General features: G+C 39.4%; 2 protein-coding genes across 7 annotated transcripts in view; one reads left to right on the forward strand and one right to left on the reverse strand.

The window, feature by feature from the left end:
* The first annotated feature begins 250 nt into the window (after positions 1–250).
* On the forward strand, positions 251–11,980 carry ABRA (actin binding Rho activating protein). The gene is made up of 2 exons (XM_060243326.1): positions 251–1,032; positions 11,416–11,980. The coding sequence occupies exons 1-2, from the start codon at positions 305–307 to the stop codon at positions 11,876–11,878; spliced, it is 1,191 nt and encodes a 396-aa protein (XP_060099309.1). The 5' UTR covers positions 251–304; the 3' UTR covers positions 11,879–11,980.
* Positions 11,981–14,336: 2,356 nt separating this feature from the next.
* The window catches only part of OXR1 (oxidation resistance 1), a 280,211-nt gene continuing 270,524 nt past the window's right edge, over positions 14,337–24,023 (reverse strand). For all 6 annotated transcript variants that reach the window (XM_060243329.1, XM_060243330.1, XM_060243332.1 and 3 more), the window contains 5 exons: positions 22,203–22,328; positions 20,800–20,952; positions 19,942–20,037; positions 18,554–18,627; positions 14,337–16,282 (listed from right to left, as the gene is read on the reverse strand). In XM_060243329.1, coding sequence (XP_060099312.1) covers positions 16,147–16,282; positions 18,554–18,627; positions 19,942–20,037; positions 20,800–20,952; positions 22,203–22,328 — 585 coding nt within the window. In that variant the 3' untranslated portion in view covers positions 14,337–16,146. The remainder of the gene's footprint in view (positions 16,283–18,553; positions 18,628–19,941; positions 20,038–20,799; positions 20,953–22,202; positions 22,329–24,023) is intronic.

The raw sequence follows: 24,023 nt of genomic DNA on the forward strand, positions 1-24,023 counted from the left end.
AGCTGTTAATTTCCATTGCAGCTGTGCCCAAGGAACCGGCTGTCTGCGTCACCCATGTTTACCATATCGAGTGTCCAACTGCTGTGATGAAATGCAAGCCTAGACATTTTTTTAAAAAGAATGCTCTCAGAATAGGGATACTCTTTCTATGTGAGAAATGTTTCACATGTTTTCCAGCGTTATCAGCTTTCCCCTCTACCTATTTAAACCCTCACCATTCCCTTCAGGCTACTTATTTGCCACAGGATAGTCATCGCAAAGTAGATGAATCGCAAAAGAGTGTGAGGAGGTCACAGCAAGCACTATGCCACCTGAAGAGCACCAGAACACCTGCCCTGCCAAAAGGGCCATCAAAAAGATCAGAACAGCTAGCCTAGTCATTAGCTTGGCAAGGGGTTGGCAGCAGTGGGCAACTGATCACCATACGAAACAAGCCGAGGAACCCACTGGATGGGTACCCAGTGAGGACAAGCTGCTAAACATTCCATCCAAAGAGAGAATATCCCCCAAACAGTCTACATTCAACAAGAAAGACCAAGCAAGGGATGAAGCAAAGGTTCCATCGGAAGGCAAGGCACCAAAAGAAAAAGGACAGAATCCAAGTGAATCTGAAGAAGCCCTTCAGAAACTTCACATTAGGAGCAAAGAAGTGACCAAAACAATTGTAAGCAAAATCTATGAAAGAGGCAGCGGTATAAATTTTCTCAGCAACAAATATGAAAAAGATGATGAGGGCCTGGAGACAGACAAGAGTACTGAAGACCTCAGAAACATTGACAAACTCCTTAGTGGCAAAATGTCTCCTACAAGAAGGAGAAAATGCTCCAACCTGGTCTCAGAGCTGACTAAGGGATGGAAACAAATTGAAGATGAGGACAAAGCATCAGAAATGGACCTTTGTCATTGTCGCAGTGACAGTTTGGATACTGAAGACAGTGGCTTTGGTGGAGACACTGAGGACAGGCTTGATCCTGAAGACAGTAGCCAAGAAAGTGTGAGTGCTATAAGGATAAAGCGTTCCACGTCATCACTGTAAGTAGATGCCTGTTTCCTAAACATAGGTCTGGTGGGTTCCTAAAGGCTGCTTCAGTTAATATGGCTGCCATATAATGGCCAATTGAAACTTCCTCAGTGTAACAGAGGTTTTATCAAATGAGCTATTTTCTCCTGTTGCTACTCAACATGGATCAGTAACCACTGTGTGATTTGCCTACTATGATTCCAACATAAGGAATATTTGATGTTCTTTAGCTGGGATGCTGTGTGATAAGCTGGTGGACTCAAACTACTTTCCCATTAGCAGCATTCACATATATGCTGTTTCAAGAGATGTTTAGGAAGTAACCCTGTCATGAAAATTGACCAAATGAATGAAATAGAAAAGGAAAGATAGTTTTGGGTAGTGAGTTTGAGACGAAGGTAAGATTTAAGGATAAGAACAATCTGAAGAACAGTTGAACAGTGTCTTTTTCCCCAGTGAGTCTGTAAAGGCATATTTCATTTAATAACAATGAAACAGTAAAAAAAATAATCTAATTTTTAAAAAGCCATTTCTTTGGTTCAAGGCAAGAACTGGTTTTAAGGGAGGAGCAATTTTATGAAACATCAGCAAACATAAGACAGAAGTAGTAAAGGCTTATGGTTGGTGTTTTTTCCATATAACCAAAAGTGCAACACGTGTTTAGCCATCATAAGCAAAAGTTTTATAGAGTTCTTTCTGATCTCTGTTTTCTAGTGGTGGGCTATTAGGGGAGATGATGATTTTTGCTGACTCCCCATTCCTTTAGCAGGTCCCCATGAGGCTCATGAGGATCTCTTTACTCCTAGGGAAAAAATTGGAGAGAGGGGCTTAGTAGGTTGTAGCAGGAAATTCACAGTTTGTACAACTCAAAATCTTCAAATATCATAGAAAAGACTGGCCAGATGGTTCCAGAAGCACATAAAATAAACAGGAAATAAATAGCTGTCCCTCGTTGTTTATCTCCAATGTCTGGCATGCATGCCAAACTACCATTAGTGGATCTGTTCTCTGTGAATTCATCTAATCCTTTTAAAAGCTACTAGTTTAAGCAGTTATAACCACATCTTTAGGTTGTGCGTCCTGTGTTGATATCCTGTGGCTCTCCAGTTAAGTCACATAATTTTAGACTTGACTTATTAAAACAAAAAGTAGTTAGGGCTGATCTATAAAGTCTGAGGATAGCCACTGTAGTCTATAATTTGTACTAACTACTTGGTAAGCAGCTGGCAGTGGTGCAGAAACATTTCTTAACAAACCCTGCAGAAAAATGTTGCACTTAGCTGGATTCTATCCTGTAACGCCCACATAGATGCCCTTTCAGAAATACCAATTATTCATACAATGTCATATAGAAAGCAGAACAATTCGAGGTTTTTTTTGTTGCAGAAAATCAAACTACTGTAAAGTATATATAGTGGCGTGCAGTCACTTCACCTGACACACGCACAGACATAATGACTGCAACATTTTAAAAAAAGCAATTGGCAGAACCACATGAGCTGCCATCAGCCCTGCCAGAAAACAGCTGAACAGGCTTTAGGAGTAGCAATGAGAACAGGCTGAAGAGATTTATAAGTACAAAGACGCCTGAAGTTGTTGTTTCTCCATTTATTTTTCAACGATGCACGTTCTTTATAAGCACCTTAAATTACTGAAAAGCCCATTCATTTCAGCAACCATTAGCAAAAGCTATATGAAGGGATGTTTGAAAAAGTCATTGACGGTTATAACAATGCAGATATTTTCTTGTTGTTGTTCAGTTGCACAGTCGAGTCTGACTCTTTGCAACCCCATGGACAAAGTCACACCAGGCCCTCCTGTCTTCCACCATCCTCCGAAGTCTGCTCAAATTCGTGTTTGTTACATCAGTAACACATTCCAGCCATCTCATCTTTTGCCGTCCCCATCTTCTTTTGCCTTCTGTCTTTCTTAGCATCAGGATCTTCTCCAGGGAGTGCTCCCTTCTCATTTGGTGGCCAAAGTATTTGAGAATTTAGCTTCAGCATCTGACCTTCCAGTGAACAGTCTGGGTTGATTTCCCTTAGGACTAACTGATTTGATCTTCTTGCAGTCCAAGGGATTCTCAAGAGTCTTCTCCAGTAGATATTTTCTACAAAGCCAATATTTGAGATTCTGAATTGGTTCCCTTGAAGTCTCATGTATCCTCCATCCTTGCTGATTTGTTATGTATTATTCACTATTCTTGTATTACAAATTCATCCAAGTAGAACTAGAAATTGTACAGACAGAAGTCTATTTAGAATTCTTCACCCACATCCCAAGCTCTGTGGACACTCCATTTTTTCTTCCAATATTATTGCCAACAGAAGTTCAGATCCATAACAGGATACCACTTCGCCCATAACCTTTTGCAAGAATGCAGTTCTGTCCACTCCACTAAGGTTAGACAGACAGGAAATCCTTCTGAATCAGGGCATCAGAGTCCTGGGACATCCCTAGATTAACCAATCAAAAGACATTGGGAAAGGAAAGATCCCCTGTGCAAGCACCAGTCGTTTCCGACTCTGGGGTGACATTGCTTTCACAACATTTCCACGGCAGACTTTTTACGGGGTGGTTTGCTATCGCCTTCCCCAGTCTTTTACACTTTCCCCCCAGCAAGCTGGGTACTCATTTTACCAACCTTGGAAGGATGGAAGACTAAGTCAACCTTGGGCCAGCTACCTGAATCCAGCTTCTGCTGGAATCGAACTCAGGTCATGAGCAGTACTGCTGCTTTACCACTCTGCGCCACAGGGCCGCTCAAAAGACATTAGCAGACTTCAATAGACTTGGAAGAATTTAACTCTGCTTAGAACTGACTTCAATGGACCAAAAGATTTCTGCTTAGAATGGCACCATTAGATTACAACTGTCCCTTTACAAATCATTTGTTATCAATACTTTGAATATGAATTCACTGTTGGAAAATCAACTTTTCCCATATTCAGTATGTAGTACACATGAAATAATTCATTACAAATAACATTTAGTATTAAAATATTAACATTTCAGGGGATGAAATGTCCCTGAAGCTAGATTGTAATCGCTAGTTTCTGGCTGAATGAATGTGTTGTTTTTTTTAAAAAAAGTTCTCTGCTGAACAAGGCTTTCAAGGGACTTATCTAGATTCATAAACAAAACTGAACAGTAAGATACCAACTGAAGTTCAACAATAAAAACCAACAGATATAATCAGAGCTAGCAAAAAAAAAAAGTTGCACAAAGGAAGGAACCAGAACCAGAGCAGATACAAAGGCTTAAAACCAGGGCTCTTTTTCTAGCAGGAGTTTCTCTGCATATTTGGCCACGTCCCCCTGATGTAGCCAATACTCCAAGAGCTTAGAGGGATCTTAGTACAGGGCCTACTGTAAACTCCAGGAGAATTGGCTACATCAGGGGGGCGTGGCCTAATATGCAGAGGAGCTCCTGCTAGAAAAAGTCCTGCTTAAAACAATCTGATGGATCTCAGGAGCATCAGCCTGAAAACTGAAATTGGTAAAAGTTCAGAAAAGCATGATGCCCTTTCCTTGGCATTTCAAATATAGCTTTCCTTGGGAGAGGTTTAATAAATTAACCTCAGGAAAGGCCTCCTCTCCAGTAGCCACCCAACTACCTTCCAAAGGTTACATGAAGAAAGTCCTCTGGTGAAGAGGGACGTTCATACTAGAAAAGGCAATTAATCCCAGTTCTAATTTTTAAGGTTTACAGATCAAGGGCAGCGCTTTGGACTGTGGCCCAGGAACCAAAAAGGAGCTAGAACGAAAGTTGAAATCCCAGACAAATTATCGGAGCATCTGACCACTCAGGAGCCCACAAAGGGATTCTGAAGTTATTTAAAAGGAACTGTCTGCATTCATTTGTATATCAGACAAGGGTGGTATACTTGTCTGTGGAGAAATGCCATTTTAGGCTATGGTTATCTGGGAATTGGCAGGAAGAGGCCATCAAACTGGAGTCAGAGTTTGGCCTAGTCTCTTCCTCCTCCCCCCTCCCTTCTGGTCTGGAAGCAGCAATTTTGTGGAGGCCTCCTAGAGATACAGGACAGGAAGTGTTTCAGGCTGGTCTCCCAGAAGGCTGCAGGACGGTAAACCAGCTCCTGGGTGGGAACTGGGTTTTATATTAGAGATTTTTGGTGGGAATTATTATTACCGGTACCTTTAATTTATATCCTGCCCTCTCCACAAGCGGACTCAGGGCGGCTAACAATCAATTCAAAACTTCAAACAATACAATTAAACAGTTCACCTCAATTTAGTTTGAGTGTGGCTTGCAACAGTCCAAGTGAGGTGCTTGCCCTGCAGGTCATCTAGTGAGGGCAAGTAGCGTAATAGGAAGAGAAGGAGAGTTTTTCCTATGATTTGTTGCTTCTGTTCACTTTTTAAAAATGCCTGTAAATAGTTGTATGTTTTAAATGTTTTGTCTGTTTAAAAGGTAGTCCCTCTATACCACATAGTTTCCCCAACCGCCTTAGACCATGCTACTGCAAGAGGGGAGTCCAGGGAAGGGGGAAGGCAGTTGGCAAGGGTGCCAATCCTCCAGGGGTCTCCCAAAGGAGGACTTTGGTCTCTGTGTTGACCAGGTGCTGAGTTGGCAGAGGACCTTGAAGCCAAACCACAGAACTGGCAAGGGAGATTGGGAGTCCTGTTCCTCTCAGTCAGGAACCCCTGAATTGAGCAGGTGGTGGCAGTGTGGCCTTTGGAAGGCCCAAGTGGCAGGAAGATTAGCTCCCTCCAGGAGATGGCAACTCAAAAGGGAGTTAGCGGGACTGGTTCCCCCACACATGGCAGCAGCGGTGGGATTGGACAGAAGACCAAGATTCTGAAGTTATTTAAATGGTACTGTCTGCATTCATTTGTATATCAGACAAGGGTGGTATACATGTCCATTGTCAGACTTTCATTCAATTAATGAGATTGTCAGAATGAACCATTTTCAGGATATTCACTGTAACATCTCCAAGGAGAATAAAATACCCAAAATCTCATGTTATTCACTGGAAAGTTGAGAAACACTTCAAGATTTAGGAATAGCAAACAAAAAAATAGTCTCCTTGTGATGAAGAAAACAATCTGAGTTCAGATCTCCCTATCTTATTACAAGCTTGGTTTTGTTCACCGTTTTTGCATCCTGCATTGGTGATTCACACCTGTTCAGACAGGGTGCAAAACTATCAAACAAGATTGTGGCCTTCACACCCACTTTAGTCTGTGGAAATGGTAGGATGGGAAAATCATGGCTCTGTTCAGCCCTTGGATCCAAAACCTAAACAAACAAAAACTTGGGGGAACAATAGATAAGGCGCAAACTGAAGTTTCATGAATCCTGTAGAAACTCAGGGAGGTCACTGCAGAGTAAATACAGTCATGTAGTTGAGCAAGACACATCTTCTGAATTTATTTCAGAGCTGATGCCATTCTCCCCCCCCCCGCTTCCAAATTCTCTCAATAAATAAAACCAGGAATTAATATACATCACATGAGCAAAGTTGGCATATTACTGCCTTAGGCAGTAACTGGGAGCATTATGCTACAGCTATCTCTGCCACTTTTTTTTTTACATGGCACATTTATTCTTGATCATTCTTGCTTGTTCCCTTGGTGAATGACGATAACTTGGATCAATCTTTATCAAAGTGAGCTTGGTGACCCACAGGGAGGAAAGGAAAAGAACAAGCTGTCTAGGAGGGAACATGATGTACTCAGCGTATGAGCGTGTTTTTTGACATGACAGAATCCACTGTCCCTCTTATCTAGGTCAGAAATCTTTAAGGGTCCTACATCTTGAAGAAAAGGCTATGGTTTTATGGGTTTTAATTTAATGTGTCAATTGGAGCTTGATACCTAAAGGGAAAATTCTCCTATAGATCATGGAGAAGGGAATATCACTCTTCATTCTCATAGAGCAGAGACTGACACAGATAAAAGGGGGGAATTGGATGGGGAAGGAATTATAAAATCACAAAGATTCATGCAACAGTAATAGCCTTATAATGAGGCTATTTTAGTATCGTTTCCATGGGGATGCTCTAGCAAGCTGTTCATACACACCAGTTCACCTCATGGCCTGGGCAATTCTCTGTACACCACCAAAGAAAGGCATCTATTTTTATTCAAAACAGAAGAGTCAGTAAAGTTTGGGATTTTATTAGTACACTTTGGGCTAATTTTTAGGTTTCCAGATATGTTTGAAATTGAGATATTGGACTAAATCACCAACTAGGACCCTCGCAATTTAGAAAATAAAATAAGAGAATACTTGAAGGAGTTTCCATAATTTTGAACACTGTAGAGAAAGCAAATGGAAATTATTTGCTAGGTCTCACAACAAGTAATGCAGCTGATTGATGGAAGATTTAGTACAAAGAAAAGTTTCCATTTTGTGCAGCATATAACTTGGAGAAGGCATCATTGCAGGATGCTGTCATGACCACTAACACAGCTGGTTATAAGAAAATTAAACAAATACGGCCTTTGAAGAGGTATTTAGCATTTGCCCTCTTCCCCATCTTAAGACTGCCTGTGAGCTTCCTTGAAATAGTGGACTGATCACTAATAGAGATAGAGTGGTGAACTGGCGGGACCCCCTTGTTATACCTTCTTTTGTTGATATTGAATTAGGAGACGGAGAGAAAGGTCCTTCTCTGCCTTCCAAAGAGCCCCACTTTTCTTCTCTGAGTACTGGAACAGCCTCAGAAGCAAAAGGCACCACACAATAAGTCTGCATCAACAACCAAGAGCCAAATAAAACCAATTCTCCTCCCTTTTCCACTCATAGGTTGGTGCAGCAAAAGAATGAAAGAGGCAATTTTACCCAATTCCTCAACATTGCGGTAGCTCCCTAGCCAGTGGTATGAGCAAGGTGACCCTGCCCTTGTGCAATAGTGTAACCAAGCATTACCTGGGTTTGGTTTTAGCAACTTCCTGAGTAAATACACACCAAACACAAAAAGGGTTTTATTGAAGGAATTCAAGAAAATGTATAAAGACAATGCATATAGTTCAGTGGCAGTGAAATGCACAAAAATCACAAAACTGACTAGCTACAGTTGCTTGAATCCAGCACAGAGCAGTTGGTTCTTAAAGCAGAGTTCCAGAGCATAATACAGATGTCTTCTCGGCAGCAGGGAGGGGTAGGAAGGAAAGGGCAAAAAGTGAATGATTCTTCTCTTTAGTCATACTTCTGGAAAAATGCCAGCCATAACCTACTAACCAATCACTGGACTTAAGTATCCATGGTACTTTCCCATGTGAGTTTCCTCTCCATTCCTGATTCGCAGCTGGGCTGTGTGAGCTAATTAAGAGCTGACATGGGTGACCCAATGAGTAACTGCCAGTGCGTGGGGAGAGAGGGGGCTAACACCTAGAGAGAATCCAAGAACAGTGAACTTAGCTGGACCTGACTGAAAGATGGTTTCTCTCTTGACAGTGAGGTTCTCCCAATTTTCAGAGAGGATTTTGGGATATATGGCAAGATACTTGAGGTGAAGGATTCACTGTGCCAACACCTTTTCTGAACTCTCTATCCAACCCTTGGATCAATCCTAAGGTCATAAAAACATTCACATAGTGGGGGGAGGGGGTGTCTGTAACAAACTGCCATAATTCAGCTGTTGTGTTTTCCTAAGCAAAGTCATTTTGGAAAAGTGTTTGTCAGTATCACAGCAAAGTAGTAACATTCTTGATGGGTGAACAGCTACTTTTCCATAGGTAGTGGATTAACGACAGCCTAGAGAAACAGTTTGCAGTCAGTTTTGGCTCAGAAATATCCTTCAGTAGTATTAAGGCTGCCCTGACCTGAATAGGCCAGATCTTGTAAGCTAAGCAAGGTCAATTTTGGCTAGTATCTGAATGCAGGAGACCTCTAAGGAATACCAGGGGTGTGACATGGAGGCAAGCAATGGCAAACCACTTTAAATACCTCTTGCCTTGAAAACCCTACAGGTTTGCCATAATTCAGCTGTGACTTGCTGGCACTTGCCACCACCAGTATTCAGGCTGGGCAATAGCAGGACAATTATCTTCTTATATTGGGAATCCTCAAATATTTCTAAAAAGCAGCAAGTAAAATTTGTCACAGATACACGATTCCAGCAAGTAGGTTATTCAGTTCACCACGGAGCAGGTCTGGATTAACACAAACTTTGTGCTAAAAATAAAACACAAGTGTAGCAATGACATAAGTAACCTTTAGTCAGACTCACATGAACCCAAATATTTTCTTAAGAGCCTAACCCTAATGCAGCTGCCCAGAAGACAAAGAGATTAGCACAGTCTCTAGAATCTATATAGCAGCTAAACCTGGGGGCTTGTCACATGTCTCATTTCCTCAGGGAAAATCAGCCTCAAATGTGCCCCCCTCCATTTATTGGCCATTTATGTCTTCGAAAATATGATGCAGTATTAGCATTGATTTCAAAGCCTCCAAATGTACTAGTTTCAGCATGGGAGCCTCTCGTCAATTATTCAGTTTGTATAAAACAGCCTGCACATTAAAGACTATTTTTCACCAGAGCTTCTAATTAGAATTTTAACAGCAACTAAGGACATAAAAAAGTACTTTGAGGGAAGCAGTTGCATTGGTTGGTCCAACTGTTCTATTTCCCTTCCAAGTTCTATTGAGTACACTTGATGCTTATCAGTTTTCCTCAGATGAGCATGATTTTAAGAGTAAATGTGCCATTGAGGGGCTGTGGCTCAGTGGTAGAGCATCTGCTTGGCATGCAGGAGGTTGTTCAGTCCCAGGCACTGCCAATTAAAAGGACCAGTCAGTAGGTGATGTGAAAGATCTCCACCCTAAGACCCTGGAGAGCAGCTACATTCTGAATAAACAGTACTGACCCTGATGGTCCAATTGTCTGATTCAGTATAAGGCACGTTTATGTATGTTCATTACTTTCCTGGATTTCCCCCCCACCCCAACTTTCCAATATAAAAATTTTTATATTTTAAAATATAAAATTACATATTGAGAGGCTTTAGGCTGGGACTGGGCAGGGAAATTGTTTTAACCATTGCTCTCCTCTTAGTGTCCTCTCCCCACTGCCAGCTTCTAAGATTTAAAAGCAGTAGAACCCTTTCTGCCCCACCCACTTTTTGCACACATACAAAACCAAATACATTTCAAAATGGTGCCCACATTTAACACAATACTCATCCTTCCTTTCGGTTTCCTGCCCTTAAAAAATTCAATACCTTTCAAAATGGTGTCAATATTTAATATCAGTCTGAAAGCGCATATTGCACCTAGTTCTCCTGACTTACCCTGCCTCTGTTGTTACACCACTGTGTTCAAAAGCTGCTTTGAGTTTTTCCTTGGCTGTGTGATAACTAGGCCTAGACTTGCAGCACCCTAGTAACAGGGGAAAAGCCCTATAAGCAAAATGCAGACACACCACAAAGCTACAGCAGGCTGAACAGCCATGGGTGACAAAATCTTGCAGTGGTTGACGCTCCTCAGTATGCCTGAGGGACTCTCACATCCTTTGGGCTCTTAACAGACAGGGGGGGGGGGGCGGACCTGTAAGAATACTATCTCTCTCAGTGACAGAAAATAATTTGGATATCAAGGTGGAGATTTTTAATTTTAATCACTCCATACCCTCTTCTAAACTCACTATATGTGCTTTTGGTTTTTTATGATAAAAGGAAGTCATGGGGAATTAAATTGCTGGTGCGGGGACATAATGTGCAGTTTCACACCCTGGGGGCACATTACACCTTTCTGGGGTCTTGTCAAACCAGATGTTGCAAACATGTAACTGTTGACTATTATGGTAACCCTGATTCAGATGACCAGGAGAGGCAGTTTCAGCCTCCTCCTCCACATTTTCAGTTACCAGAATCACTTCTCTTTTACATCCAACCACAATCTTTCAGTGGTACATCAAATATATGGAGTCAACATATTCTCAGTTGGTCTCCCAATCCAATAAGATTTTTCTTGCCATGAATTCAACTAAAAACCTTTTGCAAATGTGAAGACCTTTTTGTTTAGTGTTCTGCTTAATTTTAGGTACTGGCATGCAAATACTAACTGGTTGGAAAACATCTTTCATCACACTAGGACCTTCTGGGATTGGATGGGCTAAATATCTAAACAAATTAACAATAATAATCAACAGGAATAGTGTTTTAATTAATCCTAAATAGAAAAAGATTGGACAAATCCAATCCAGATTTTTTAAAAAATGGCAATGTTGTTATTCCCAGGTCAGAACAATAGTAAGCATGTTCAGATATTGCTTTTTTAAAAGATGGAATTTTAGAATTAGTGATCACATGCCACCTAGTGGCCTCCATTCTGAACGGGCTCCAGGTTTCAAATGTGTACAATAGTTGGATGTTCTACTGAGATATTACAAAATTCAAAGTTATATTTCTTGTTTATTTTAGTGCAAGCAGAAGCCGCAAAGCCCCTAAAAAATATAGCCCTGTTCACAATTTGAGGGGCAGATGGGAAGACTGGGCAGATGAACATGTTTTAACTCAAAAGCTCAACCCTTTCAGTGAAGAATTTGACTATGAACTTGCCATGACTACTCGCCTGCACAAAGGAGACGAAGGTTATGGTCGTCCCAAAGAAGGTACAAAAACTGCAGAAAGGGCCAAGAGAGCAGAGGCCCACATCTACCGAGAAATGAAAGACTTGTGCTTCATCATCCGAACAATGACATCGCCCCGTCGTGATGGCAAGATACAAGTCACTTTTGGCGAGTTATTTGAAAGATACGTCCGTATTTCAGATAAGGTTGTTGGAATACTCATGAGAGCCAGGAAACACGGGATGGTGAGCTTCGAGGGAGAAATGTTGTGGCAAGGTCGGGATGATAATGTGATAATAACTTTGTTAGAATAACCTTCAGTCATGGGATCGTCTCAAGCATATTGATTCATGACAGTCCGTCACCACAGAATCTGAAAGATGACTCTCAGTTTACTGGAAAGATCAACAGGGACAGCAAAGTTTATATTCATTCTAGTTGCCTAGGAAAACATCTTTAATTATATTACTATACTATTACCTTCCTGGGACTGGAAAGCAGTCAAAATTTCCTCCTAGTAAGTGACTTCTAGGGGAGTTCGAGGAGTTTTGTGAAGTAGACTTCTAAATAAAGGATATGTTCAGAATACAATGAAAAGACAGGCTGATGAACAATAAAAGTAGCTTTCCCTCCATTCAGTGCATATTGTATGCTACTGCTAGTTGTTTGAAGATTTGTAAATTATTATTCAGTTCTATTTTGTCTATTAAATCAATGGAAACTGGAGTTTGAACTGGGAATTCAGGACATGCCTTCTAGTTGACATTTCAGATCATTTGAAATATATCCTGTGACAAGCATAATGAAATATACTGCAGTAATTTACATACACAGACATATGAAGCATTACTTACATCACTTGTATATTTATATAAACACTGAGTAGTTATATTTAATAACAATCATTATACCAAGACTGCAAAACCAATCATGTACACTATGTCAAATCAACTGTTCTGAAACTAGGTTGCTATATGTTTACATTTCTAATTATGTATTCATAAATCTGATTTGTCAGTCTTTTAAAAATATATAAAATAGCCTTCATATACACATTATAAATAATGATTTCTCCCTGTAAAATGCACTCTTTCACTTTGAAAGGAAAACCAGTGTCTTCTTACAGAAGAAAGATGCATGGACATTGTGTTGTCACAGACATTATCCTGTTTGTTGCTGCATTGGTTCAGTATTTTTTAAAAAATGTTAAATTGACATTATAGAGATGCTGGAAAAAAATGAATTTTTGCCTGGAACATCATCCTTGCAACCAACAATTTCCTAACTTTATAATCTTGTAAGCAAATTACCACACATGCACCGTTATTTTTTTAAAATTCTTTTCTCTCAGGACAGTAACTTTTTTTTTTGTACTGAGCTTCTTGTATTGTTTGCTGCAGGACCAGCCTCCAAAATACTACAAAAATAACAAAAAGAAACTGTTTCTGAAAAAAAAGACCCAATGACTGAATATCCTGCTTTCAGAAGAACACAGTATCATATCACATTTCACTTTTATAAAGGAAGACATTAACTTCAGTGTTCTAGGAGCACACATTTCGGACACACCAAGGACACAGTTGCTAAAACTCATTCTGTGGACATCACATCTTGTAACAGTAAATTCTACAAATGAATGATATTTTGTGAGAATCTGCAACAACTTAGCCATAGACACAGCCCTCTGTTCTTAAACTGCCACTCCCTTCCCCCTCAGTTTGGTGTAGTGGTTAAGTGTGGACACTTATCCAAGAGAACAGAGTTTGATTCCCATTCCTCCACATTCAATTGCTGGAGTGACCTTAGGTCAGTCATAACTCTCTGAGCTGTTCTGCTCAAGAGCAGTTCTTGGAGAGCTCTCTCCCTCAACACCACCTACCTCACAGGATGCTTGTTGTGGGAAAGCAAAGGGGGAGGAAATTGTAAGCTGCTCTGAGACTCCTTCGGGTAGCGAAGGGCGAAGTATAATATTCTTCCCCCAGTCACAGCACTCCAGTACCCTTTTTGAGATGGAATAACTAGAACCACACACAGTATTCTATAGATGGCCTCACCCTGCATTTGTATGAAAAGATAGTGTTATCATGCCTTTCCTAATAATTCTTGTATCAAGGAATTTCAGCACGACTTACATCTTAGTGTTTATCTGAGTTCACCTGTAGCTGTTAACAAAAACAGATCTCAGCAACTAGAAACAGAAGCATCAAACTCCTCATCTGAAGTTCTACAGCACAGCTACAGAACTACATTAGCTCTGAATTCCCAATACTAATGTTGTTCCAATATTAAACAGTAGTCTTCCCTAGCAGGCTGCACAAATAGGAAGGACAATGAGCAAACCAAATCTTGTTGCCATTGGTCCAGACAACTCATAGTAATTTGCTAAGCAATCCTAAAATATATACATGGAATATCAGGTGTAGGAAAGGAGCCAACAGTACAAAGTTTAAGGGAATCAACTGTCAACACCCCCATGTGTCTGTACATCTATCTACTGTTTTGACTTTACAGATGTAGCTGAAAACATAAGTCTTCCTCAAAATCAGCCACTGAGAATATGGCTAAGCAGTGTTGGACTAAAATCTAGTACATTATCCATTAAGTATGCTAAGGCCTTAAGTACTATCCCAGAGGGTTAAAACAACATTTACACCATCTATTAAAATTTCATTCAACATAATAGATTAAACAACACTATTAGTATGAAAATAGCGAGAAAATATAGTGGCCCTTCAGGAAACACTCTTGTGTCTAAATAAAGCCCAACTCAAGTTTCATGTTACACTTATTTAGATTTATTTGCTATATATCACTATGACCTTATAGTACTTAAAATCCATTACAGGATTGTTTTTAATTAGTCTTAAACCCACAAAGACAATAATACTGCTGTGGAAGACCAAAGGGGAGAAAAAGCCATTTTAATTTATTTACAGCTCCTTTTGTTTGTAAACATTGAATCTACATATACTATACTAAGTTCTAACAGGAGTAAAGAGCTATACACTGAAAGACTGAAAATGATGTCCTGTATCTTTAGCCATATTGAGCATTAGCATATTATAGATATCTGCCCCTTTCCCATAGCAGTAAGCATCCTTCCAATAAGTGGTCAAACTTTTGAAAGAACTGGATAAAGCAACGTACTGTACAACTATAGCTATTTATTTAAGCCAAACTGTTTGGCTTTTTATTCCATTTCTAGAATAATTTAAAGTGCTAGAAGCAACCCGTCAATCAACACTTTGTTCCTTTCTAAAATAAGAAAACTACTTTTTAAACATTAATTTACAAGAGAATATATACAACGTTCATCTGGAACAGCTGAGATTTCAGCACAAAGTCATTCACTGTCACACTTAACAGCATTTTAATTTTTTTGTTTGTTTTTGCATAAACATAGAATTAAGCTTTGAAACAAATGGTTGCTGAGTGATTATTGCCACAATGGCTTCTCCATTTTCCTACAAAAGTGGACAAGAGCTACTGATTTACTGTATTATAGCCTGTCTTTTTTTTCTTGAGGTCACAGAACAGTAAGTTTGCATATTACAAGTCTACTAAATTACGATGTCTACCTAGAGAACATTACCCCATTGTATTAGAGCTGGTGCTAACTGCAGCTTACAACATAGATCCACTCAAAATGAGGGGAAAAAAAGAGATTAAAAAGAACACCACACCTATTTTTTTTCATTTTTGGACAGGAGTAATTTTCAGAGATGATGTACGAGGCTACAACAGAACTATAAAACAGCTTATATAGAGATATATATAGATATATCTGACACTTTACGCTGATTGGAAAAAATGCATGTTTCATAGTCTTAGTACATGTAATGCCCTGCTATAGCTCCAGTTCATCCACTGAGTTTTGCTTCCTTTATCTGATTAATGCAGTGGAGCCCTCACATTCCTTTGCTATTGTATTCATTTTGACCACGTAGCTCAAGCTTTGCCCACTATTTGTCCCAAGCCTGCAGATCATTAACAGCATATGTGCAAAATATTTCAATACAATCATTGGGGCAGCTATGTTTTTAGTATAAAAACTGACAGGAACTCTGTAGGCATGAACAGAAGAAGTGGCACCGCTGAGCATGGATGTACCCTTTCATTCTAATGAGTGGCATCAATTTAATTATTTCTACTATTGGCCTGGACTAATTACTGCTGATGAATTCAAACTCTTCATTCTCTTAGGCCCACAGAGACATACTCCATTAGGTTTAAAAGCACCTTCAGTGAACCCACCCTACCGGAAAAAGAGATTTTTAGATGAGTGGAGGGAAAAGAGGGATAAGAACTCACATGAAAATTGCAAGCTGCATTCTCAAATGAAGTATAAAGATGGCTTATGGACTTCCAAAATATGACAGGCTGATGAAAAAGGATCCAGACCACAGTAGACATCCCCACCTCAACACACACTGCTTATCTAAAAAGGTATCTGGATGGCCATGCAGAGAATTTTGAAAGGCATCGCAAACAAAAAATGCTGCATTATATTGCTTTAAGGGCTTTTGGAGCTGCACTGATTCGTGACAGGTTTGGGACAACCTTTTGTAGAAGCAGTTTATATTTATTCAAAGCCCCATATTTCAATGTCTTGTATAATGAAGTCTTCTTTCTTAGAAAGAGTGCGATTTCCAAATGTTTTACAAGAATGACTTCTTCCATGGTAGAGATCTCCATCAAGCCACAGTGCAAATTCACCCCTGTAATACAGATAAAAATATTTAGTTCCCCACATTTCATTAATAAAAAGCATAGAGAATTGTAACTGGACAAAAACTTATTTGAATTTCATCCCAGCTTGAGCATTTAACTTGTAGCTCCATCTGAAAGCAGTTTCTCATCTAGGATCAGATTTGGGAATCATTAGGGTAAAGATGGAAGCAGAAAACTACAAGCATGAATAGTTTTACTTATATTACTTACCTTCACACTTAATACTGTACAATATTCAAAGCATTTCACATATATTATCCTACTCCATTATACTGAGATGAGGACACATTTCTGTACAGAAATCTTGTCTTTCAAATGCCTTCCTTGCTGCTGGATCTTTGTTTATTCCAGCCTTTGTGTAGTTTCTGTGATAATATTTTTGCACTCTCGTTTTGATGTTGCTACTGGTTGTCAATTCCGAAGGGAAACACCCATGTAAGGCACACTTAATTAAGCAAACTATGCAATAAAATATTTTCAAAAATGTGATTCTGTATTATTTCACCATTCAAATGTTAATTCATACCCTAATTGTTCATACCGTAATCAATTCAATTCAAACATTAAAAAATTAAACAGTCCAGAATCAGAACAGTCCCAATACTAATAAATCAAAGTCCATATATCAATGTAGTATACCACAGTCCAAATAATATCCTATGGAACCTTATGCAGATCAAGCCAGCAGTCCAAGTGTTTGTGACTAGGATGAACTTAACTTTGTAGACAGCCAGGACTTGCTTCAGCAATTCCAGGTTCCAGAAACTCACAGGATATTTTTGAAGTTATATAACACCGCTTCTAGATCTGGTCACCAGTTTGTGCAATTATCTTCATCAGACAATTAATTCCAACATAGTCCACAAACGTTGAACAAAGCTCCAATCCCACTACGGATACGGTATGGATAGGGTATAAATTAACATTTGAATGGTGGAATACTACAGACTCATATTTCTGAAAATTTTGAATTGCATAGTTTGCTTAGTTAAGAATTGCATGTAGTTATGTAGTTTGCCTTACATAATTACTGTTGTATAACTGTAGATTCTCTAGTTGGCTATTGGCTGTCAACAGTGTAGCTAATTGTTTAAATGAGACATTTTCAGGTTTTATTGTGCTATGTTCTTGTAACTGAAAGCCATCACAAAAACCTGTGGCTGAGGGATGGAATAGAAGCAGCGTTATATTTGCAGGCAATGATATCAATATGATGATATCCCCATATTACACGAGAAGCTGAGATAAGAAAAATGTGGCTGAGGCCACCAAGTGCAGTGGTCCTTCAGTGGCACCCATGGACACCCTTTCTGAGTACCCATCAAGTATTTTTAGAAAGTTGGCTTTGTTACTGAAAGTAAGCTGTGTGTAAACAAGACAATATTTTAAGCAATATGTTCACTTTAAAAATATCCTGTTAAAACAGAGCTTCTGCCTGTTACTGTTAGTGAAGCAGTTCAAGGTAAAGATGAGATTGAAGTCAGGAACTTGCTAATCCAGTCCTCTGGCCAATATGCTAGAGATGTGATATGCTACTGGTATGTGAAAATCCACTGTTAAAAAGTTCAGTGACAAAGTTTTAATTGTAGGTTTGATAGGTAAGCAAGTACTGCAAATATTTCAAACCCCCTTCCCCGAATGAAAACATATTACTTCAAAATTTTGGGACAGTATACATCCTTGCACTACACTACACCAGTTCTACATATCAAGAGGAAGTGCTAATTGTAAAGTGAGAAAAATGGAGTCTGGTGAGATAGCTAGGAGTTCGGGAAAGCCAAAAGAGGAAAAACCTAAGAAAACAGAAGGAGAAGAGATCCTTTTAAATATATTATTTTCATTTCTTACTCTCCCTCAAAAATCATTAATATCTACCCTTGCCAGGATAAGTGAACAATTAAAAGTTCTGTGTACACTGATAATGAACAAAAGAAAGAAGTGAATAGCATCTCAGACCTAGCTGGGGGAAGGAGAGCTCCCAAGTGTTTGTAAGACTCCTTGGAAGATATTAGGAAGTGTAGGACACTTCTCCAAGGTATGTGGGAACAAGAAAAAAAGAGAAATTGATAGTATTTAGAGAAAACCTCTTTAAAAGAGTCTTCGGCAAGAATATAAATGATGTTCAAAGGTATGTATTTATAGTGACTGATATTTCAGTATTCGATATGTGAAGGTAAATCATTATTAGCATGATGATTCTATGAAGACTTTACATGAAGAGTAAATCAATTCAATAAACAGAGAAATTCATTACTCACCCTCCACCACCAAAAGCTAGGGCATCCATGTCTCCTTTAATGAAGAACATATTGTCTCCAGTCCAGCTGAATTTCTAATTAGAACACACAGATTCAAGGAAGTTATTGTCAAAACAGCATCATTGTGTTCTGCTTTATACATACACATTACATATTAATCAGTAACTGTGGACATTAAGGTAAGCTATAAGAAGAAGATGATGATATTGGATTTATATCCCGCCCTCCACTCCGAAGAGTCTCAGAGCGGCTCACAATCTCCTTTACCTTCCTCCCCCACAACAGACACCCTGTGAGGTGGGTGGGGCTTGAGAGGGCTCTCACAGCAGCTGCCCTTTCAAGGACAACCTCTGCCAGAGCTATGGCTGACCCAAGGCCATGCTAGCAGGTGCAAGTGGAGGAGTGGGGAATCAAACCCGGTTCTCCCAGATAAGAGTCCGCACACTTAACCACTACACCAAACTGGCTCTTTTCCTTGTGTAAAATGTTTCTCCAAAAGAAAACCTGAAACAAATTCAAGAAAATCAAAGCAAGAAACAGACTTTAAAAAGCACTCTCTACTTCCACTCAAGATCAATTTAAAAATGTTGCATTCACAAGTAACTGGAAAGCCCTCTTACACTGAGCCTTCTATTACAAACTTGTGTTGCTAGTCAAGAGTGAATAACTTTTTATTTTTTAGGACCTGAATATTAACAAACAATGTCTCCAAACTATAGCCACATACCACTTGCAGAGGTGTTTGGTTTTTTTAGAAGGTGAACAAATAAAGCACATGAAGCATATAATAGGCAGAATTATTCCTTTTGTCACCGAGGTGCTTTTTAAATGCAATCAGTATAACATACTGTGATGCAAAAAAAGGCATTTTAAGTGATCTGGAGAGATACAGCTCTTTTTGATAACCTGGAAAACAGTCACCTTGCCACAAAACAGAAAGAGGCTGTATGTAGCCACACTGGTCCAAAGCAAAATCCAAAAGGAGAAACTGTATAAAACTCCTTCTTATGACCAACCACACTGTTTTCTGTCATTTTGGTTGATCGTAATAAAGAATAGTAACTTGGGTTTCTACTAGAGGATTTTACTTGCCCACAAATTGGTAAGAAATATACTGCAGCACAAACAAGATTAGCAACACTAGAAAGCAAACTAACTTTCATAATTTTTACAGGAAAACATCAAACTTCTGGGGGTTTAAAACATATTTTTAGGCAATGGTTGTTTGGATACTGTGGAACACAATGACTTTTGCTGCTACAAAAAACTGTCTTGTGGAACCTTTTCTTCACCCCAAGATACATTTGAAATTTGTCTTGGGTTAGAAATACAGCCCAGAAAGCAACCATTTAAGTTTTTTCCAGAGTATTTAAATGCTACGTCCTTACCTCAAAATCTGGAGCAAAAGTAAAAAGGAAGGTTTCTCCAGTGCCATAAAAACCATCACTGACTTTAAAGGGTTCAGAAGCCAGGGCACCAAAAATCTATTTAAAAGAAAAATAGTCTGGTAATTATGGCATTCCCCATCTTGTATTTAGACTCAGACCTGTATTTAGACTTTAACTAAAGAAATTCCTACTGATTCCAGTTCAGCTCAGTTGACTTCTATCTACTATATTAAGATAAACACACAACACTTAATGAAAGAGTCAACACCTCATCTCAGTAAAAAATCTCAAATGAAACTATCAGAGATGAGGCCATAAAGACGATTCCAGATGCTAGTTCTTCCAGTAAGGTAGGGAGTGTATCAGAAAAAGATATATTTCCTAGTGCAAGAGTTTCTAGCAGCACTGGCTAGTAATGTCACCTTCACTATTGCCTGATGATGATCCTGCTAGCATCTTTGAATTAGTAATAATCAGAAAGAGAATAGAGACAGAAGACAGACAGCCCCCTTGTTCCCTTCCACTGTTCTCATCTAACCTTTTGCAGCCAGCTGTCACTACACCTCCTACTCTCAGTTCTTGTGGGGCTATTAGGAGAGATAAATAACAAAGTGTAGATAGTATAAAGGCAGCTAGAAGTCCTGCTTCTTATATATCAGTATGCAATCCCCACCAGCATTCTCTGACTAACTTTGGGGAGCTTCAGAATTCTGAACTGGAGTCAGGCTGACTTCTTACTACTTTTGATGTGATTAAGATAACCTGTAGCCACAATCTGACTGTCTTAAAACAAACTGTGGGAGGTAGTAGTGGAGGGTGAATAGAAATCAAAGAGAATGTATACTGCAGTGTTCATACCTGTCCATCACTGTCTTTGATAACCATAAGTACTGGGGTGTCCAATCCTATCATCGTTCTGTAGAGTGTTTTCAAGCTCATGCCATGCTTTGCAGTACTGTAGACAAGGGTCCATGGATACCCAATAGTTCGAGGTGGAAGACACTTTGAAAGCTAATAAAATACAGACACAATTTTTTTTTAAAAAAAGCCACAAACATAATACTGAAGATAGTGAGTGTTCAGGAATAAGGGTATACCATACATTTTTACTGATGCCTTTGGCTGGCGAGCTGTTTAAATGGTGTGGGAGAGGCAGCAGTTTTCACCCCCATGACCCCTCAAACCGTGGTGGCAGCAGGGGAGGGAGGGAGGTAATGTCTGGGGCACCCCAGCAAGAATCAGGAGCAGGGCCCCCACAGCCCCACCCTGTAGCTACAAGCTTGTGCCTAGGATAGTATTCTATATCAGCATATTTGCAGGATGAGAGAACTCAGTGAATGCCACCCAAACTTTTTAGATTCTTGTTTTATACTTTGGAAGCAAGAAGCGGTATTATAGCCCTTATCTCCTGAGACTTCCTTACCATTTTTATGAGAGCAAATTAAAATGTGAAGGCAGTCGTATCCATGTCTCATAGAAGTGCAACACAGAAATCCTATTAGCATATAGTATGCACATGCCCCCCAAAGATGTCAAAATAAGCCTAGATCTAGTGACAAATTCAAAATAATTTCATTTTTGTGGCTGGATGCCTTTTATATAACTTTGGGCACTGATGAGAATCAAATATATGCAAGAGATGGAAATTGATATTGGTTACTGGAAATATTTTAAATAAACAAACTTCTCTTTATGAGGTTTGAGAAGAGGCTAAACTGAGATAGTTCCATAGTTGTAGTTGTTAAAAACTATACGCAGTTAAAAGCAGCAAAAATGTATTGGGCATGTTTTTATCCTACATTTCCTTTGGGAAGTTCAAGGCAGCAGAAATAGTTTTCCCTTCCTATATTTTAACATCACAACTACTACTCTGTGAGGTCGCCTGGGCTGAAAGAGAGAATAATTAATCCAAGAGCACCTATACGCTTCATGGCTGAGCAGGTATTTGACACAGGTCTCCCAAGTCCTAGCCCAGCACTTTAATGTCACCATATTGGCCCAGAAGAAACTGGAACAGTAATTCAGGATAATACCTATTCTTAATTCATCTGTACACCAGCTACAATTTTAGAAACAACCATTTCATATTAAATACATTTTTTTATACATAATTGCTTTTTACTCTCTAGTTTTTACCACCATTTTCACGAAAAAGGAGAAGACTGCTGTTATAGTTTCGCTTTTGGCAGTAACACTTAATGCTGCTGGAAAGTGTTCTACCACAGCACTGTGATGAATGCCATAGCTTTCTCATTTCATACCTTTTCAATTTGTTCCACTTGTAGCAATTCACTGGGGTCACTAAGATTTGGCCGAAACACCTCTGGCTCCAGTTCGGTCTTGACGGTTGTTCCCTGCTTTGAATTTATGTCTTCCCTTGTTGTTATCTGCAGAGAGGGGGAAAATTAAATTAGCATTCAAAATGCCATGCAACCAACTTCCAAAACTTCAAATGCCTGCTAAAGCTGCACATGCTTATCCCTACTTGGCATCACTATGCATTGTGCAATGCCAAACCTTTTAAGGATAAGCAGACCACTTCCTACTGCTGGGAGAGTTGTTGTGTTTGTGGAAAGTCCTTCCTCTCCCCTCCTATGTTGCAACATCACTGAAGTCCAACTATACAGACAAATCCAAGTAAATTGCTTGCTCTTTTACTCAGGTCATCAAAGCTCTCTTGGAATACTTAGACAAAGGTTTTCTCCCATAAGACATCATATATTCTTTCTAACTCATATGATACTGTGTCCAAACAGAGATTATTGTAGGAGAAGCTCCTGTTTAAACTTTGCTCTGCCCCAAGAACAATAAATGTGCAGCAATGGGACTGGCCCATAAGAACACCACCAATGGCCTACTTCACTGTGCTGTGGCGATTCTGAGACCTCTGAGTATAGCTAACCCCCAGAATTTAAATCGCTGCCTGAAATTATGATAGTAGCACATGCGATTGTTTTAAATTGGTTTTATGTTTTTATTGTTGTTTATTGTATTGGTCACACTAATGCGTTTGTGTCGACCCTTGGTTTGTGAGCCGCCCTGAGCCTGCCTTTGGTGGGGAGGGTAGGATATAAATTAAATTAATAAAATAATAATAAATTAAAATAAAATAAATGTGTGTGGTGGGGGGGGGGGAGTCCATGCAAGCCCAGGAGGAGGGAAAAAATCACAGCAGATAAGTGAGCCATCACCAAGAAGAAGGTTCAACAAATCCCATCCATACTCCACTTTAAAAATCATACCCTCTCCAAAATCCCTTTAGTAATTTGGACAGATCCAAAATTGCGAATGCATGTAACTGCCACAGCCTTAGTCAAAAGCCAAATAATAGGATCTAGAAATATACTTTTAAAATAAATATTGTCATAACTAATAGTTTGTATCCAGTTTAGCATAAAAAGGTGCATACACTGGGCTTTGGGCAGAATGCATGGTTCTTGACCCACTCAGCATTTTGTTCTCAGCTCGGTAGAACAGGTTGAGGGATACTGGGAGTGGTGGTCCAAATTCACTCAGTGAGCTTCATGGTTGAGTGGGAATGTGAACTTCAGTTTCCAAGGTCCCAGACTGACACTCTTAACTACTGCATCACACTGGCTTAAATAAAAACGGGAGCCAAGGTGTATTTTTCTCACGTGGAGCAAGTTTTGTCTTTCCCTGCCGATCTTTACATTGCAAATTACATTTATACTAATCAGCAATTGGAATGCTGCTAAGTACACATTTCTTTTCCCTACAGCTGAATATCAGGTCAGCTGCATTTAAAAACACAGCGTTTACATGCATTCAACAGAACGCTTTTTAAATGTTTGAAAAGACTGAAAACTGTTCAAGAGAGATAATTCCGTGCTATTAAATGACACTGGCAAGTTAAAACTGACTTCTGCTGGAAACAGGCAGAATTGTTTTTTTTCCTGAGCTTGATTCCCGAAGAGAAGACTGCCTATATACACACCAAAAATGTGGTGAGTGCTTCCACAACAGGATTTACTACTCACTCAACTTTACTCATCCATCCATTTGCATTCTTTGTGCACTTAAAAATAAAAGCTTAAGAAACTCTTTTTAGAAGATGATGATAT

Source organism: Heteronotia binoei, chromosome 7, assembly GCF_032191835.1.
Source record: "Heteronotia binoei isolate CCM8104 ecotype False Entrance Well chromosome 7, APGP_CSIRO_Hbin_v1, whole genome shotgun sequence".
Classification (NCBI taxonomy): domain Eukaryota; kingdom Metazoa; phylum Chordata; class Lepidosauria; order Squamata; family Gekkonidae; genus Heteronotia; species Heteronotia binoei.

Bases quoted from the DNA above. Each gene is read 5' to 3' on its own strand.
- ABRA (XM_060243326.1), top strand. From the start codon at position 305: ATGCCACCTGAAGAGCACCAGAACACCTGCCCTGCCAAAAGGGCCATC. The intron at 1,033-11,415 runs GTAAGTAGATGC...TGTTTATTTTAG, and splicing joins AAGCGTTCCACGTCATCACT to TGCAAGCAGAAGCCGCAAAG.